Below are 17,518 nucleotides of genomic sequence, written 5' to 3'. Positions count from 1 at the left end.
AAACTTTATTTCCTTAGGAATTTAAATATAATATATTGGAAGACTGACGATTTTTTGCAGACTTTTTAATTACATCTATTAAAAAGAACATTACAATGCTTAAAATAAATGATTAATGCTTGTATTTAAAATTAATTATTTTTTAGTAACTCCATTTAAAAGTAATATAAATAAATGATAATTTCTATTAAATTAAGTAAGGCCCCGTTTACACATAATGTTTTACCTGTCCGAAATTGATAAATTAAGACAGAAAACCGTCTAGAGGATTTGCCGAATCGTTCAGTTTTAACAATACAATAATTGTCTTTTTCCTACCCTAAAAATATATGGATAAACTTTTAGATATATTTAATGATAATTACCGAACGAATACAATTTTTACAATGAATTTTACGTGTTTACAAATTAAGTTTTTTACGTTCTTACAAATGAAATTTAAACCATAAATACAATTTTGTACCTAGTCAAATTTCATGTTTTTTTCTTTTCGACGTCATTACACACAAAATGCTATAATTGATAAAACTGCAGGCAGAACCATGGCAGAACTTTCAGCATACACTTTTCAGTATTACCTGCCAGGTAAAACGTTCAGTGTAGACGGAGCTTAATAACAAAAACACTTTGGAACATATATAAATATGTACATACTTAAATTAACATCACAGAAATAAACGTGTATAATTTTCGATCATGCGGTACAATATGATAGAAAAAACAGCGTCAGCGATGGCAATGAAATAATGAAGGTCGCTGTAATTTTCAATGTAAAATTATATGAGGAATATGCTATCGATGTTCATTTCCAAGCCAACTAAAGTTTTTTGTGATAATGCGGTACCTATACAGCATATTCTTGTTTTGTAGCATAGAATAAGTAAAAAGACTACATTCGTATGCACAAATGAGAATTTTATTAGGTACTCAATTGGTTCGGTTAACAATAATAAAATTGTTAACTGAACAGAACAAAATCAACCAATGCTGTAATTAATAGCCCTTTTCATACATTACTCAATTTTAAAATAGATATACGACCGAAACTAAAGGATTTAACCATTTACTTGTTGTGGTATGAATACTATACAGGGTGCTACAAATTCGAGATACAAGTAAGTAACCGTAATAGATACGAACATGATTAAATTGGGACAAAGTTCCGCTTTAGGAGGTGCACCAAGATTCCATCAAAAAAAAAAAATTAAGGACTGCCGAGTTTTTTGGAAATCATTTTTATTTTTTCCTGGCGTTACTTTTTGGGAAATCAAAAAACTAATTGCACATTCTCATTGCCACTTTGGGTACAATGCATTCGGAATTATAACAAGAAGTTATGTTCAAAGTTCAAAGAGCTATAAATAAGATTGAACAAAAAATAAATTTGTGTAATAGGAAGGGTGGTAACTGGTAACCCTTTCGAACATATAGAGCATTAGAAACTAGTTTATAGAAGTTGATTTATTTATAACAACTACGATTAATATTATGAATATTATTAGATCGTACACTGAAATTCCAAGTTCACAATAAAAAAAGTTAAAAATAATATCTTTAAATTGCTGACCTGGATATATTATTTATTTGAATCTTTGAATTGGCTCGATTTTCCTTATTCAATGTTAATTAGCGCTGATCAATATTGTTGCGATGAATATAATCAGATTAAATAATTTTAAAAACCAGAGTCGTACTTGAAATTATTTTAAATAATAATTAACTAGTTTTGTTGTTGTTAAGGTACCCAAAACAAAAAAAAAGTATTAAGTGCGGCCTATCATTATACTCAGGAGGCCGAGTTCTTTCAAAACCTGAAATAAAAAATGCAGGTCCGTATTTAAAACAATTAAGTTGGTCACTGTATCTCACAAATTATCAGCTAACTTGAGAATCTAAAAATACTATCAGATAGCCCTAATAAAGTGGCAATGAGAATGTGCAATTAATTTTTTGATTTTCTAAACAAAAAACAGAAAAAAATAAAATTGATTTTCCAAAAGTCCGCTTCTTCCAAAAAAACTCAGCAATCCTTGAAATTTTTAAAACTTTTTTTGATGGCATCTTGGTGAACTTTTCATCAAGGCTCAACTTTGCTCCAATTTAACCATCTTCGTATCCTATTACGGTTTCCGAGATACCAATGCTCGTACCTCGAATTTGTAGCACCCTGTATACATAACGCCTGCCATCGGTTCACAAATATTTAATGTTTACATTGACAAAAATTGACAAGATGCATTGCATATAGTACTTAGTTAATTATTCCGTATGGAATGTATTCTCTTTGAGAATATATTTCGCCACTTTTGTGGTCTAAGGGATGCCCGTGTAATAGTTCTGTCATAAAGCTTATGTAGGTAATGGCCAGACGGAGCGTTTCGATCCTAGACAACCGTTTTTCATATGCGAATGTTGGAACCTACAAAAGAGTTGTTAGAATAAACAACAGCCTATTCATTAGACAGCCAGTCGACTTCCTATAAGCGATACCAATTAAAATTTTAGTTACGTAATCGAGGGCGCGATTTTTTAATTCATTGTTGCTAACCATGAACATATATTTCGCTCTGTTCCATATATGTAAAAGCAGAGTTCCATATGTAAATGAAGTCGACTGGCTGCCTAATGAATAGGCTGTGGAACAAACCTATAACTATAAAAATATCGTAGACTTGCAAGAATATCTCTATAGTTTTATTATAAAAATATTATCTTATACTATTTTAATATATTTATAAATATTATTCGAATAGATTTCTACAAAGAATAATTAAAAAGCCGAAAGAGTGTTATTAAAAAGTCTTTTGGCAGAAATCCAAGGTACGATCTACGTACCTTTCGTCTCAGTTTATCAAACGCTTCGTTTAGGTTAAACATTCGTCTTCTCTCCCTGATGTTAGCTGCTCTGCGTTGGGCCATAGTGGCCACCCTCCTTCTAGTTTTCTTTGTTGACTGGGTACCATTGGAAGTACTGTTTCTTCCTATTCTGTTGGACACCAAACCACCGCATTGTTGCCGTGGCCAAACTAAAATAAAATTATTAAATATTTACTTATAGGAATTTACCATTCGAAAAAAAACGGCTTCAAAGACGGCTGGGAATGACAGTTGATTACAATTTTAGCGAGGTCAAGTCCTAGATGTCATTATTTGGTCCATACTTTTTTATTATTTTTATTGGCCTTAAAAAGGGTTTAATTTATTTTTATACGGAGTAAAAATGATTTTTAAATGGCGTAGTTTCAAATTCGAGAAATATAATTTTTTGGAAATAGATTTGTGTGTCTGGAAATGTTCTATCCTTTTTTAGTTTCTCTATAAATAGTTTTAATTTTTGACGTTTTTGAAGTTTTATGTAAATTTTTAATAAATGCCGTCTAGAGATTGGCCTTGCCAAAATTATTATCGATTGTCCTTCCTCAGCCGTCTTTGACGCCGTTATTTTTCGATAATATGATATAAGCTGGGTTCAGTAAATCCCAATGCGTATGGTAGGTTGTTAAAATTACTAACAGGAGAAAATATAGACGGTCCAACGAGATAGGGTGAAGATTTCGACAGAAGACATCTAAAAATGACAGAAAATACAATATTTTCTGAGATCTTTGAGATAAAATGACAAGGTAGACTCCGTAATGACAACTGAAACTGTCAGGTATTCTTTCGTTGAACAGACCTTCTCTAAAGTCTAAAGTAAGACGACATATGGCCCAATATAGACGACATCCAAAAATTGACACAAAAACAATTTATTTTAAATTAAAATCACAGACCTGTCACCGTCATGTATCTACATTTTGATGAAAATTTGTAAATATTAGGTTCGTTCCAACCGGACCGAGAACCAATCCTGGGACGATAATTTCTAGTCGCCCACTTATTGTTTGAAAAGTTTGATTGTTTGTCAAGATTAACAAATGAATTGACTGATAGGAAATTACCGTTCTAGGACGGTTCTCTCGTCCGGTTGGAAAAAACATATTATCTTTCGTTTTTACTTTATAAAAATAGGGGTTAGTACAAGTTTAGAATTTACTTACCTAAGTCCGAATTAAAAGCTGTGAGAATGTCTGGATAACTGCCCAAAGGTGGATTTTGTCCAGGAAAGTGATGTGGGTCCCATAACGGTCCGTAGCCATTTATATCATTTGGGTAGCCCGGAAATTCGGCGCCCTATTAACAATACATCTTTTAATAAAATAAACTCTAAATTATAACAATTAAAAACAACAAAAAGAACATATTATTTCATACTTTTCTAAGCCATTTTTATTTTCTCATTCTATTTCGTTACACCCTGTATATTTGTTTATGGTTATTAGGATTTTTTACGATGAAACTACATCTCTTTAAAACCCAGGAAAATAATATCCCCATTAGGTAGAACCATGGCTGCGACCAAGGTAGGACTGTTAAAGAAAAGGCGTTGACCAAAATATACAGGGTGTTTCAAAAAACATGTGCCATCTCTCATGGGGAGATTCCTAATGTAAAAATAATATTTATTTTTCATATCAACATAGGTCCGATTCTGCTTTGTTGCGTAGCTATAAGGTGTTAAATTCTTAATAATGTGTCGATATATTATAATTTTCTTCCAAGTACTTTTAGTGCTTTGAATGAAATTTGAGGGTAAAAGTTACTAGAAGTGCTACATATTTTAATGTTATAAATGTGTCGATAAATTCATCAGGGACGTGCATATGGGTTTTCCGGTAAACTGAAATATTTAAAAAAAATCATGTGCGCCACTGACTTTTTTTCTTTTGATATCAAAATTGTGTTGGCCGTTTAATGCCAATTAAAAGTTATCTCTTGATATTTTGTCGAATTCGGCCTCCTTGATGAGATAAACTTTTATAATGAAAAAAAATACCCATCTATACAATACGAGAACTTTTTCTCGGTTACGGTACATAAAGAAGGATAAAAGATTTAGCTCATGTGTGCAAAATTAAACAAACATAAACAATCTTAAAAACCAACGTAAAACTTTTGCGTATTTGATGTAAATAATCATTTTGAATTAATGATGTTTTGGATTCCTTTTTTTTTAAGTCAAATCAGGTTTTTTGGTTCTTAAATATTCGCAAAAATGTGGTGGATGGTGTCTTTAACCTGTGCTTATTTTAATAATCATGCTTAATTTAAAAAATGCGTGTAAAAATAACATTTTTACAAGAACAAATATACCTAAAAACAAACGTTTTAGAAAATTATATAAAAAAGAAATTGGAAAATTAATATAATTAAATTACTTTAATTTGAGCCAAGTGTCTAATACAGAAATTGTGGCTTCAGGGGTTGGAATGGGATGCTTTACCTTCTAGGGAAATTGTAGATCAATGGGAATTGTATCACAAGCAACTTTCTATTTTGTCTGTACTCTCTATACCTCGGTGTGTTATACGTGATGAATGTGTGGATGTTGAAGTTCACGGATTTTGTGACGCATCGGAGGTTGGTTATGGTGCAGTGGTTTATTTACGGCAAGTGCTTGAACATGAAGTTGTGGTTTCTATGTTGTACTCTAAAAATAGAGTAGCTCTTCTTTCAGATTGTATTGTATTCATTTGGAGTAACATAACAAATGTGCGAGTGAGGCGAGTGTTTTGTTGGTCAGATTCAACTGTAACATTGGCTTGGATCCGGTCGTCTCCCCATCGTTGGAAAACGTTTGTCGCCAACCGTGTCTCCCATATTCAAGAACAGGTTGCTCCGGAATGTTGGAATTATGTAGATGGTAAAGTGAACCCCGTAGACTGCGCATCGCGTGGTATTTTTCCAGAACAGTTCGTCTCACATTCGTTGTAGTGGGCGGGCCCTCCCTGGCTCGCAGAATCAAATTCATCTTGGCCAAACTGTTTTAGTTCCGAGATACCTACAGCTGTAAATTTGGAAGAGAAGAAAGTAGTGTATATGGCTACATTTTCTGACAACTTTCTTTCTGAACTTCTTCAGAAATTTTCGTCATTAAGTAAAATTCAACGCATAATTTCCTATTGCCTTCGTTTTGTGAATAACTTGCGTAATCATAAGTGCGAGCAACAAGTAGGGTTTGAGTTATGAACTTTATAAGGCGTTGATAGTGATTGTGAGATTTGTGCATAATGAGGTCTTTTCTGCTGATATTCTTAAACTAAAAGAGAAGGTGCCATGTTCGAAACCGCTTAGGAAATTAGCTCCGTTTCTAGACGAGGATGGAGTCCTCAGGGTGGGCGGTCGTTTAAAACATGCTAATTTGGAATTTGACGTTAAACATCCTATGTTGCTTCCTAGGGATCATCGACTAACTGAGTTAGTTATTCAAGAATTTCATAACAAGAACTGGCTTCCTGGACCTAGAACTCTTGAATATTTAATTTTGCAACAATTTTGGATATTATCAGCTCGACGAGCTATTCGTCATGTCCTTTCAAAGTGTTATCGATGCTTCCGAATTACTCCTGCCAATTTGACACCATTTATGAATGATTTGCCTCCGGCTCGTGTTGCCCAAATAAAAGCTTTTACTCATTGTGGAGTAGATTTTGCTGGACCTTTATCGATAGTGTTAGGAAGCCATCGTGGTGTGCGTAGTCAGAAAGCTTACATATGCGTGTTTGTTTGTATGAGTACGAAAGCTGTCCATCTTGAGGCAGTTTCGGATCTTTCCTCTGAAGCTTTTCTGGCAGTTTTTCGTAGGTTTGTAGCTAGGCGTGGAAGATGTACAGATATGTACAGTGACCGTGGTACAAATTTTATCGGAGCTTATAATCTTCTACTATCCTACTGTAAACAGTCTTCTGAGACATTGTCTATTAAATGGCATTTTAACCCTCCCTCTGCTCCTCATTTTGGTGGTTTGTGGGAGAGTGCTGTTAAATCTGTAAAGACTCGTATCGTGTTATAGGCTGTCAATCGAGGTATAATTCGAGGCCGTTGTGTAGTTCTAGTCCAGATCCAAGCGATCTCGTTAGCTTAACTCCAGGACATTTTTTAACTCTTGAGCCACTTACAGCTCCTCCTGATGAAAATTTACTCGATGTGACTCAAAACCGCTTAAGTCGTTGGCAATTAGTTCAGTAACTTCAGCAACATTTTTGGAAAAGATGGCATGTAGAGTATCTTCATACACTTCAGCAGAGAGCAAAACCGCTTAAGTCGTTGGCAATTAGTTCAGTAACTTCAGCAACATTTTTGGAAAAGATGGCATGTAGAGTATCTTCATACACTTCAGCAGAGAGCTAAATAGAACAGCGTACAGAATTCGCCTAGAATTAGCACATTAGTAGTAGCCTTGTTTATATTCATATACAAGGGTAGTAGTAAAGGACGAAAATCTACCACCTTTGCGTTGGCTACTCGGTCGAATTACTAAATTATATCCAGGTACAGATCAGGTTGTACGTGTGGCGCAAATTCAAACGACTAAGGGTTTTTTCGATAGACCATTAGTTAAACTGTGCCCTCTGCCCGATCAATAAACCTACTATTTCAATTACTTTACGTGTGTGATGTCTAAGAGAATTCAATTCATTTTATGGGGTATTTGATGTACAAAGATGTACAAATATTTAAATTTTCTTTATTTTTTTTAAAGTAAAATTAAATATATTATATTTTGTTTTGGTGGGCGGAATGTTTGATATTGTCAAAATTTGAATATAGTGTAATTTTATTTTGGTGTCCGCGGTACTGCCTCACATTTAGATAGAAGGGCGCATGCCCCATCCCGCAAGGGATCAGCGGAAGTGTGATGAGAGTCTCGCTCATGATCCACCGAAGTGGTACCACGTTTTGATTTATTTACTAAAAAACCGTGTAATTGTGTGTGTTATCAAGGCATCATTGAAGCCGGCCGGCTGGAGGAGAAGCAATCTTTGTAGGGTGAGTCCATTATATCTTATTGTGAGGTGACGCTATTTAATTTCTTGTATAATTGATTGATCGATGTTTCTTTTTGATAATTATGTTAATACTAGCGTGTACCAGCGAAGAATTTCCATTAACATACAAACCGGATAAAATTTTCTCACATTTATGTCAGCATGAGAAAAAACAATATGGCGATATTATTATATAACTTGGTAATATTTGATGGGTAGTTTCATCTCGTTGGAATTTGACTTTCGAAAAATCCGTTTGCCAAAAATAAGCTTTTTACGTCAAGCAGTTTAAGCAGAATTGTGGTTAAGAAATTACCCAACTTTTTGGAACACCCTGTATGATTTTTTAAAAAATTTGAAAATATGTAAAAATACCAAATAATTATGCTTATCCAAGCGTTTTCCCGAAAGACTAACCGTTTTTTAAATAACAAATATTGTAATATTTGAGGGGCGTTTTCACCCTCTTGGAATTTGAGATTCGAGAAACCCCTCCTTATCGAACCTTTACACCCCACAGTCAAGCCGTTTGCCAAAAATCAGCTTTAAACGTCAAGCAGTTTAAGCGGAATCGTGATTACTCAATGGTCATATTGTATGAAACACCCTGTATAAATTTATAAAAAATCTTAAAATATGTAAAACAACAAAATAAAATATACGCGTTTAAGAGTTTTTCCGAAAAACTCACCGGTTTTTAAATAAAAAATATTTTAATATTTGAGGGATAGTTTCACCCCCTTAGAATTCGAGTTTCGAAAAATTCCTTCTTATTGAACCTCTACACCCTAGAATCAACCTGTATGCCAAAATTGAGCTTCTTACGTTGAGTGGTTTGAGCAGGATCGTGATTAATCAGTATGTCAGTCACTTAAGGATTTTATAAATTAGTATAGATAAAACATTTTGTTTATATGTTAGTTAAGTTTCTTCTAATGGTGTACTAATAAACTAAACTATACAGGGTGTTTCCGAAAACATGTGCCATCTCTCGTGGGGAGATTCCTCGCGTAAAAATAAGACTTAAGTTTGATTTTCATGCATCCGTTATCTGACGATACGTTGATACGATATTAATTTTATTGGTTGAATTTAAAGACTTTGATTGGTTAGAAACGGTTAACCAATTGAAACCTTTAAATTCAACCAATAAAATTAATATCGTATCATCGTATCGTCGGACACTGGATGCATGAAAATCAAGCTTTATTTTTCACATCAACTTGGGTCCGATTCTGCTTTGTTTCGTAGCTACAGGAGGTTACTCTTCATTTGTTTTATTTATTCTAATTTTCTTCCAAGTGCTTTTAGCGATTCGAATGAAATTTGAAGATGGAGACTTTAACTTCCTTTAGCTATGAAATAAAGCAAAATCGGACCCATGTTAATATGGAAAATAAATCTTATTTTTACGAGAGGAATCCACGGGGTATCCCCACGAGGAGATAGCACATGTTTTTTCTAACACCCTGTATAGATAGTTGACATATTTACAGAAAAAAAACACAAACAGCAAAATAAAACACTAAATCACCGCAATGAACCAAACCACTTTTCTTTTAATCATTGAACGCGTTTCGCTAACCATGTTTAGCATCATCAGATGATAAAACTAACATGGTTAACGAAACTCGCGTTTAATGTTTTGGCGTATTGTGGTGAATTAGTGTTTTGTTTTGCTGTTGTAAACACCAAAGATTCCGACCTCCAACTGTAGTAAAAATACAAAACCAAAAAAATATAGAAAATGATCTTAAACTATTTATTGTTTCATATATCTACACCCAGATGCAAAAAAAACGCAACGGAGAAAATTTTGGTCAAATTTAAACTGTTATATTTTTGTTATTTTTAGCCCTATTTTCATGAATTTTTTAGCAAGCTGTATATAATTATATCAACTTTAATTTGTAAACTCAGTTTTTTATGAACTTTAGTATTTGGTATATTATACAGGGTTAATCGAGGGATTGTTTTTTTACCCTAACTTTGACACATCATTTTGTGTGTAAATTTTCCTGAAATATAATTTTAGGGTCAGAACCATGCCTGCTGAGCATTTTGTTTTTTGGATCATGTCAATACATGCCTTGGTCAGGGCCGTTCCTGGCGAGCGTGCAGTGCGTGCACGCACGTAGGCGCAACATTTTGGGGGCGCAAAATCAAAGTGTCAATCAGTACTTTGTAACAAAAAACCGATACGCTTTCTTGTTAATAAACAAATACTTAAACATACATCATAGGATAAAGTTTGCTTAGCGTCTTTTTTGCGTTGGCCGCACCGAATAAACAAGTCTAGGGCAATCTGTCGGCAACACATTGATCTCATCTATTTATTTTTCATTTTATTCATTTTATGGAAAGCACTGTTCATTAAAATGTTGTATCCTATGTTATAGGACTTGTTTCTCTCTACAATTTCCTGTCTCACAATGTACCGTTTGTGTCGGGGAAGGGATCAAAGTTTCATGCATGTATATTATTTCGTATATTTTTCATTTTATTGATTTTATGGAAAGCACTGTTCATTAAAATGTTGTATCCTATGTTATAGGGCTTGTTTCTCTCTACAATTTTCTGTCTCACAATGTACCGTTTGTGTTGGGGAAGGGATCATAGTTTCATAGTTGCCGATTTTCGACAGAAATCAGTACATGTATTTCGTATATTTTTCATTTTATTGATTTTATGGAAAGCACTGTTCATTAAAATGTTGTATCCTATGTTATAGGGCTTGTTTCTCTCTACAATTTTCTGTCTCACAATATACCGTTTGTGTCAGGGAAGGGATCAAAGTTTTATAGTTGTCGATTTTCGAAAGAAATCAGTACATGTATATTATTTCGTATACTTTTCATTTTATTGATTTTATGGAAAGCACTGTTCATTAAAATGTTGTATCCTATGTTATAGGGCTTGTTTCTCTCTACAATTTCCTGCCTCACAATGTACCGTTTATGTCCGGGAAGGGTTCATAGTTTCATAGTTGTCGATTTTCGAAAGAAATCAGTACATGCATATTATTTCCGATTTTTAGTTTATTGTTTTTATGTATTTCATATAAAATGGGTCAGTTTTTTTCTTTATCTTTGGGGTACTATTTTTGTTACTAAATATTTTTGTGGTTTTGTTTGTTTTCTTTATTTAATAAATGTTTTTATACTTTAATTAGAATAGTTTTTTTACATTTCCAATAACATATTGCTCGTATGTCGCAGAATATAAATTCTTTAAATTTTTGAGATTAAGATTAAAATATATAATTGATTTAAATATAAAAAGGGCGCACCAAAGAATGCTGCACGTAGGCGCTAGATACCCCAGGCCTGGCCTTGGTTAATTTTTAAGAGCGAAATGAACTTGCCACCAAGAATTTGCAATTTTTTCAATTATAATTTATTTTTGAATTTTTTTTTCAACATGACAAGGCAGCTTTGGTGATTATTGTGAACTATATACTACTACGAACTGCCCATCATGTTCGACGTTTGGGAAATGCTTGGTAGGAGGGTCTAGAGGTCGCGAAGCGGTACCATTAAATTATATTATCTCTAGATTTATTATCATTAAATGAACTTCGCTTGGTCCTTAAAGAAGAATGGGAAAACATAACGCAATATGATATATGTAGCCTCAATGACAGTATGAACAAACATATACAGGCAGTTATAGCAGCCAGGGGAGGCAATACAAAGTATTAGGGTAATTTTTACAATTTTTTTTCTGTGTGTATACTTTAGTATTACATATGTTTTCCTTAATATCGTTAGTTCTGGTATCGTTATTTATGTTTATTACAACCAGGACTGTGTATCGTTAGTCTTTAACGATTTTTTTAAATTTAGTATGAAGTATCTGCTGCAGCGTAATATGACGTTACGACAATAGTCACCAAGACCAACTCGTCTTTTTAAAAAATTACATCAAAAATAATGATAATTGTAAAAATTGCAAATTGATCGTGATCAGTTCATTTTGCTCTTAAAAATTAACCAAAGCAAGCATTGACGTGACCCAAAAAACAAAATGCTCAGGAGATATGGTTCTTACCGTAAAATTACATTTTAGGAAAATTTACACACAAAATTATTCCACAGGGTGTTTTAAAGTTAAGATAAAAAAACAACACCTGAAATAACCCTGTATGATATGCCAATTACTAAAGTTTACAAAAAACTGAGTTTACGAATTAAAGTTGATATAATTATGTACAGTTTGCTAAAAAATTCATGCAAATAGGGCTAAAAATAACAATAATATAACACTTTAAATTTGACCAAAAAATTCTCTGTTGCGTTTTTTTGCATCTGAGTGTAATTTAATACTTAAATTTTCTCACATTATTATTCTCCCACGGCCCATGGTCACTAGTAAAAGACATTTTCATTAGTAACAACTAACTTATTATACGATTTTTTCCGAAAAAGATCACACTATAATCTCCGAAATTAGCGCACCTACACTTGTTTCAAACAACTGCTGCACTTGATCACTCTGATTTGATTTCAAAGGGCTATCTAGATATTCTGAGCTTTAAGGGTGGGCCCTAAAATGAGGGAGGTTCTACCCTTATTTCCAACCAATAGAAATCGAGAAACCTGATACGTGTGCCGGGGTATTGCAGTTTGCTTTTTAGGGTGAGAGTACGTAAGGGTGGATTTTGTTGGTTGTAACGGTATTGACTTTGGTAAGGGAAGAGATTTATTGAAATTTATGTTGTTTTATTAAATTCAGCAAATTTGTTGGGAGGGTAGTTTTGAAAGCTTTGTCTTAAAATCATATTTTTGCCTAAAATATTTTGTATTCTTAAATAACTAAAAATTTATTATTATTTTAAAAATTGTTGGAAGTATTTACTGTATCATTATACTTTAATGAGATAAAAAATATTTACCTACTAATGACATTGATTGCTATGATATTCCCAAATCAAAAACATATTTTTTTAAATGATTATTATTTATAATTTTAGTCATTTTAAAAAATTGCTAATTATGTTTTTGTTTAATTTTTTTGGGATATATTTAATTGTTTTATTTATTTGGTTGTTTATGAAGTAAAGAGATGGATTGAAAGTAAATTAATATGATAAGTATTGTTTCATCAGATTTTTTTTTAATTAAGATGAAAACATTTTTAACAATTTATTATGCAGAAAAATATATCTATTGCGACAACGATGTGTGAGAGAATAATTTTCTTGGTAAATTTTAAAAAATCAGTAGTATAAGAAAAAGTTATAAGTGCCTTATTTGTGAATTAGTTCACACATGCATTGACAGAATTTCGAATTTTTGCCCAAAATGCGTTGTGTCATCGTGCTTCACTTCCTACGTATACTGAGCACATAAGAGTAACAGTTTCGAAACATGTGTATGCAATTGGTCGCATGAATAAAACACAGAAACGTAACTGTTTTTTAAATGTGACAAAATATTCACTCACTGGGATTGGATCAGCCTAAAGTTTGGATACTTCCAAATATCTCAAACACCTGTAATGTTATCTGTTTTTGAAATTTTGAACATGGGTATATTGATAAAGAGTTGATATATGACATAAATTAGGATTGATTGACGTATTGAATTGTTTTCGGCCACTTCCTGTTTCACCGGAAATGACTACAATTTTTGATTTTTAAATGGCACCCTCGGTATTTTTTTACTTTATTTCATAGAAAATGACCCTCTGGAATATAACGACATATCATACGTCAAGTTTTGACATTTTCGCTTAAAAAAATCGTATTTTAGATTTCAATCTAGAGTACCATGGCCTATGTTAAAAACACTGGTTTTTAATGAAGAAGCCTTAGAAAAATAAATTTGATCTCTAATGTTTTTGTGTCTTGTGTTTTGTGTCTTGATATTTCGAATCAAATTATCGTTATGAATACAGCCTGCTTCTCAATGTATTTTTCCTCAAAATGTCAATAATAAAAAAGGTTTTCTCTCTTGTAAAGACAATCCGGGGACATACCGTAGATTGAAATTTAAAATACGATTTTTTTAAGCGATAATCTTAAAACTTCACATATACAAGGTGGTCCGAACTGTATTCCGGAAACTTCGGTAGCATATTCTGCAGATAAAAAGTAAAGTAATACATTTTTTTCCAAATATTTTCTTAAGTAACGTCAATATTTGAATGAAAATTGGTGTCTGGTAGTTTTTTGACATGAGAAATTTAATTTTCATGTCATTATGGCTTCTATTTGTAGAGGGCGCCACCTACATGTGTTTTAATTGTTTTGAAGAGTAATAACTTTGTCCGTACCTGTATAGAACTACTGAGTGAAAAAATATACATTTTCGTAATTTTTAGGTGAAAAATGTCTCTTGGTAAAAATCGTTACGAACAACCCTTCTCGAGATATTTAGAATGGAGATAGTCAATACATGTCATTATTGACAAAAATTAAACATGTTGAGTAGATATTTGACTGAAATGATAAATTTGGGAAATTTTTATTTTTTTTTAAATTAATCATAAAATTTTCTTGGAAAAAATGATGATTGATAATGATTTGGCACAAAATATTTCAAATTTATGATTTCAGTCTATTAAGTCATGTTTAATTTATGTCAATGATGACAGAGGTACTGATAATTTCGATTTCAAATATCTCGAGAATTATTACTCGTAGCGATTTTTATTAAGAGACATTTTTTACGTTATAAACGTCGTAAATATATATTTTTTACTTAGTAGTTTTATACAGGTACGGACGAAAAGTTCTTACTCTTCAAACAAGTTAAAAATATGTAGGTGGCGCCCTCTACAAGTAGGAGTCATATTGACATCAAAATCCAAATTTCTCGTATCAAAAAACTCCCAGACACCAAATTTCATCCAAATATTGACGTTACTTCAGAAAGTATTTGAAAAAAATCGAAATAAAAATGAGACTTTTACACCCTGTATCTCCGAAATTAAGCATTTTACGACATACATTTATAAGAACTTTTTTACTTATTTTTATCTGCAGAATATGCTACCGAAGTTTCCGGAATACAGTTCGGACAACCCTGTATAATATCGTCCTATTGCTGCTAAAAGTCACTAACTAACATTTTTCCGAATAACCTGAAAATTCAATCACTAACTATATTTTGAAGCGGAGAATCGATTGCAAAAGTCATTAACTACGATTTCTGGCTATTTAGGCTGTATTTTAATACCGAATAGTTACTAACAACAACTTTATGCAATACAATTCATCTTTAGACGCGTTTTTCTCGGAAGTAATAAAAACTAAGTTAGTGACTTTTGGCAGCAATGGGACGATATGTCACTGTATTCAAAGTGTCATTTTCTATCGAAAAGTTGTAGTCATTCCCGGTGAGCAAGTGACTGGAAACAATTGAATACGTCAATCAGTCTTGATTTATGTCATATACTAACGTACCAAATTTCGTTTTTTTATTTAAAAAACTAAAAAAGTTATAGGGGTGAGTTATTTTTGAAATACACCTGGTATAGAGCTATCCATAATTTTAAATCTGGTCTATTACCACAAGCGTTTGTTATAAAAGATAACCATTCATCATAGTTTTTACTGTATTTTGTTTTTCAGAGGCGTGATTTTTTTATAGCAAAATTTCAACGGGGCCAACCTAGAAACTAAAAGTGACTTACTTCGACACCCTCAAACTCAAATTATTCCCGCGATTTGTTTTGGCCACGCCGAATTAGTAGATATTAAATCTAGGCCCCCTCTCATTTTTCGTTACAGTTATTTTGCACGTGGTAAAAGTTAATAATTCCATAACGAGGGGCGCATCTCATCCCCCTCCGAGGACAAACATATGCCGCCTCCCCGATCAGATGCTTCGATGGGATTATAATGGTCCAGTTGGAATCGTTTTAGAGACAAATTGAATCTATTTGGAGCGATCCCTTTGCTTTCATTTGGTTATTGTATATGTGTGTGTATGAAATACTAAAATATTTTAATTATAAGCATGCATAAATAATGTAATAATATCAGTTAAATCATATTTCAATAGGGAAGTAGGTATAGGATGTCTCCATAATTTTTTTTGAAAAATCAGGACTATATTTTTCAGAATAACAACAATTATAATATATCAGATTTTGGTTGTCTAAAGTTTAAAGGGGAAATTAAAATTGTTGAAAAAGGGTTAAGTATTCTTCATTCTTTATACGCAATACTAAAATTTGTATCGTATACTTTACGAATAACATCAGAATTGGACTTTTGTTTAATAAAACGTTTAATAAACTTTGAGCATTTCATTTATTAATACACACTTTGATTTTGACTTTATTAAACAGATCTATTGTGGTCCTTTTCTGATCCTTAGGTTCGATTCACCAGTCCTATTCTTTTCAAAAAGTCTAGCAATTTGGAGACTGAGCCCTCCAACATTGTCTAGTACAGAGAATCGCCCATTTGCCGGCTGTTGTCTTCTTCTTCTTGTGCAAATCCATTAATGGATGTTTGCGATAACATTTTCCATCGCTTCTCTATTCCTGGCGTTGTTTATTAACGACTGTACGACGTGTAGGCCTGTCCACTGTCAACATTCCTCAGCCAAGACATTTTCTTCCTTCCGATATTCCTCCGGCCTTCGATCTTGCCTTCGATTAACAGATGCAAGAACTGATATTTGGGGTTTCGCATTATGTGTCCCAGGTATGCAGTTTTTTTCTTCTTAATCTTAAAACAATTCGCCCTCTTTGTTAACACGTCTCAGAACTTCTTCATTTGTTAACCTAGCCGTCCAAGGTATCTTCAGAATTCTGCTATATAGGCACATCTCGAAAGCCTCTAGTTTATTAATGGCCACTGCTTTCAATATCCAACCTTCCATACCATAAAGGAGTACCGATCACACGTAACGCTTTACGAATCTTAATCTGAGGTTAAGGTCAAAATCAGAACAGACAAGTTATTTTTGGAACCTCAAAAATGCCTGCCGAGTTTGTTCGATGCGACATTTAATTTCATTGTCTGATGTCCAATCTTCGGAGAGCCAGATGCCCAAGTTCTTAAATTTATCTACTAAATGTTATAATGGAGTTTTTAAACACAGAGGCTGTTTCACCGACATAAATTATGTTCGGTAGATCCTTCATCAGATTGACAGAACCTGCACATGGCTTCGTCCGTCAATCCCATCCCATTCGTTTGGGTGTTTTAGGTGGCTACACATACTACTGCAAGCTTGACAAGTATGCATGAACAATCTTTTTGTACAAGCAAACTGTAGCGTCTGTAGGGAAAATTTGCGCAAGCATTTTAATTGTGCAAGCCGCTTGATGATTGATTGAATTTGAATCATGCAAGCTTGGACAAGCCATGCTTGCGCAAGCGAAACGGTGCGTGTGTACCACATGTATTCAGCTTATACAAAAAATTAGTTCAGTCCGTGATTGTAAATGACCTGTACGTCGCGTCGCCATCATGTCTAGCTATCTGAAAAGGAGCAATCGAGGATTATTGGAAGATTTTTATTTGCGCATACGAAAATCAGCCGTGTCTTTGGCGAATTAAATCATCAGAATATCATGATAGGGTGAAGAAGGATGCAGCATACATAATTTTACTTAATAAGTAGTATAGATTAATTGACAGGCAAGCCGATAATTAAATTATGCCGATGCCGTTATTAAAAAGATAAATG

General features: G+C 33.1%; 1 protein-coding gene across 1 annotated transcript; it reads right to left on the bottom strand.

Moving 5' to 3' along the window:
- Positions 1–2,165: 2,165 nt before the first annotated feature.
- LOC115881673 (protein Fer3) lies at positions 2,166–12,347 on the bottom strand. Its single transcript, XM_030899251.1, has 4 exons — positions 12,208–12,347; positions 4,041–4,173; positions 2,836–3,026; positions 2,166–2,419 (listed from the first exon to the last, which is right to left on the bottom strand). Exons 1-4 carry the CDS (start codon positions 12,253–12,255, stop codon positions 2,252–2,254), a joined length of 540 nt encoding a protein of 179 aa, XP_030755111.1. The 5' UTR covers positions 12,256–12,347; the 3' UTR covers positions 2,166–2,251.
- Between the last annotated feature and the right edge of the window lie 5,171 nt (positions 12,348–17,518).

Source organism: Sitophilus oryzae, unplaced genomic scaffold, assembly GCF_002938485.1.
Source record: "Sitophilus oryzae breed Bouriz unplaced genomic scaffold, Soryzae_2.0 scaffold_172_pilon_pilon, whole genome shotgun sequence".
Lineage (NCBI taxonomy): Eukaryota > Metazoa > Arthropoda > Insecta > Coleoptera > Curculionidae > Sitophilus > Sitophilus oryzae.
The sequence above is the reverse complement of the archived record's forward strand: the minus strand, read 5'-3'. Positions and strand labels throughout refer to the sequence as shown.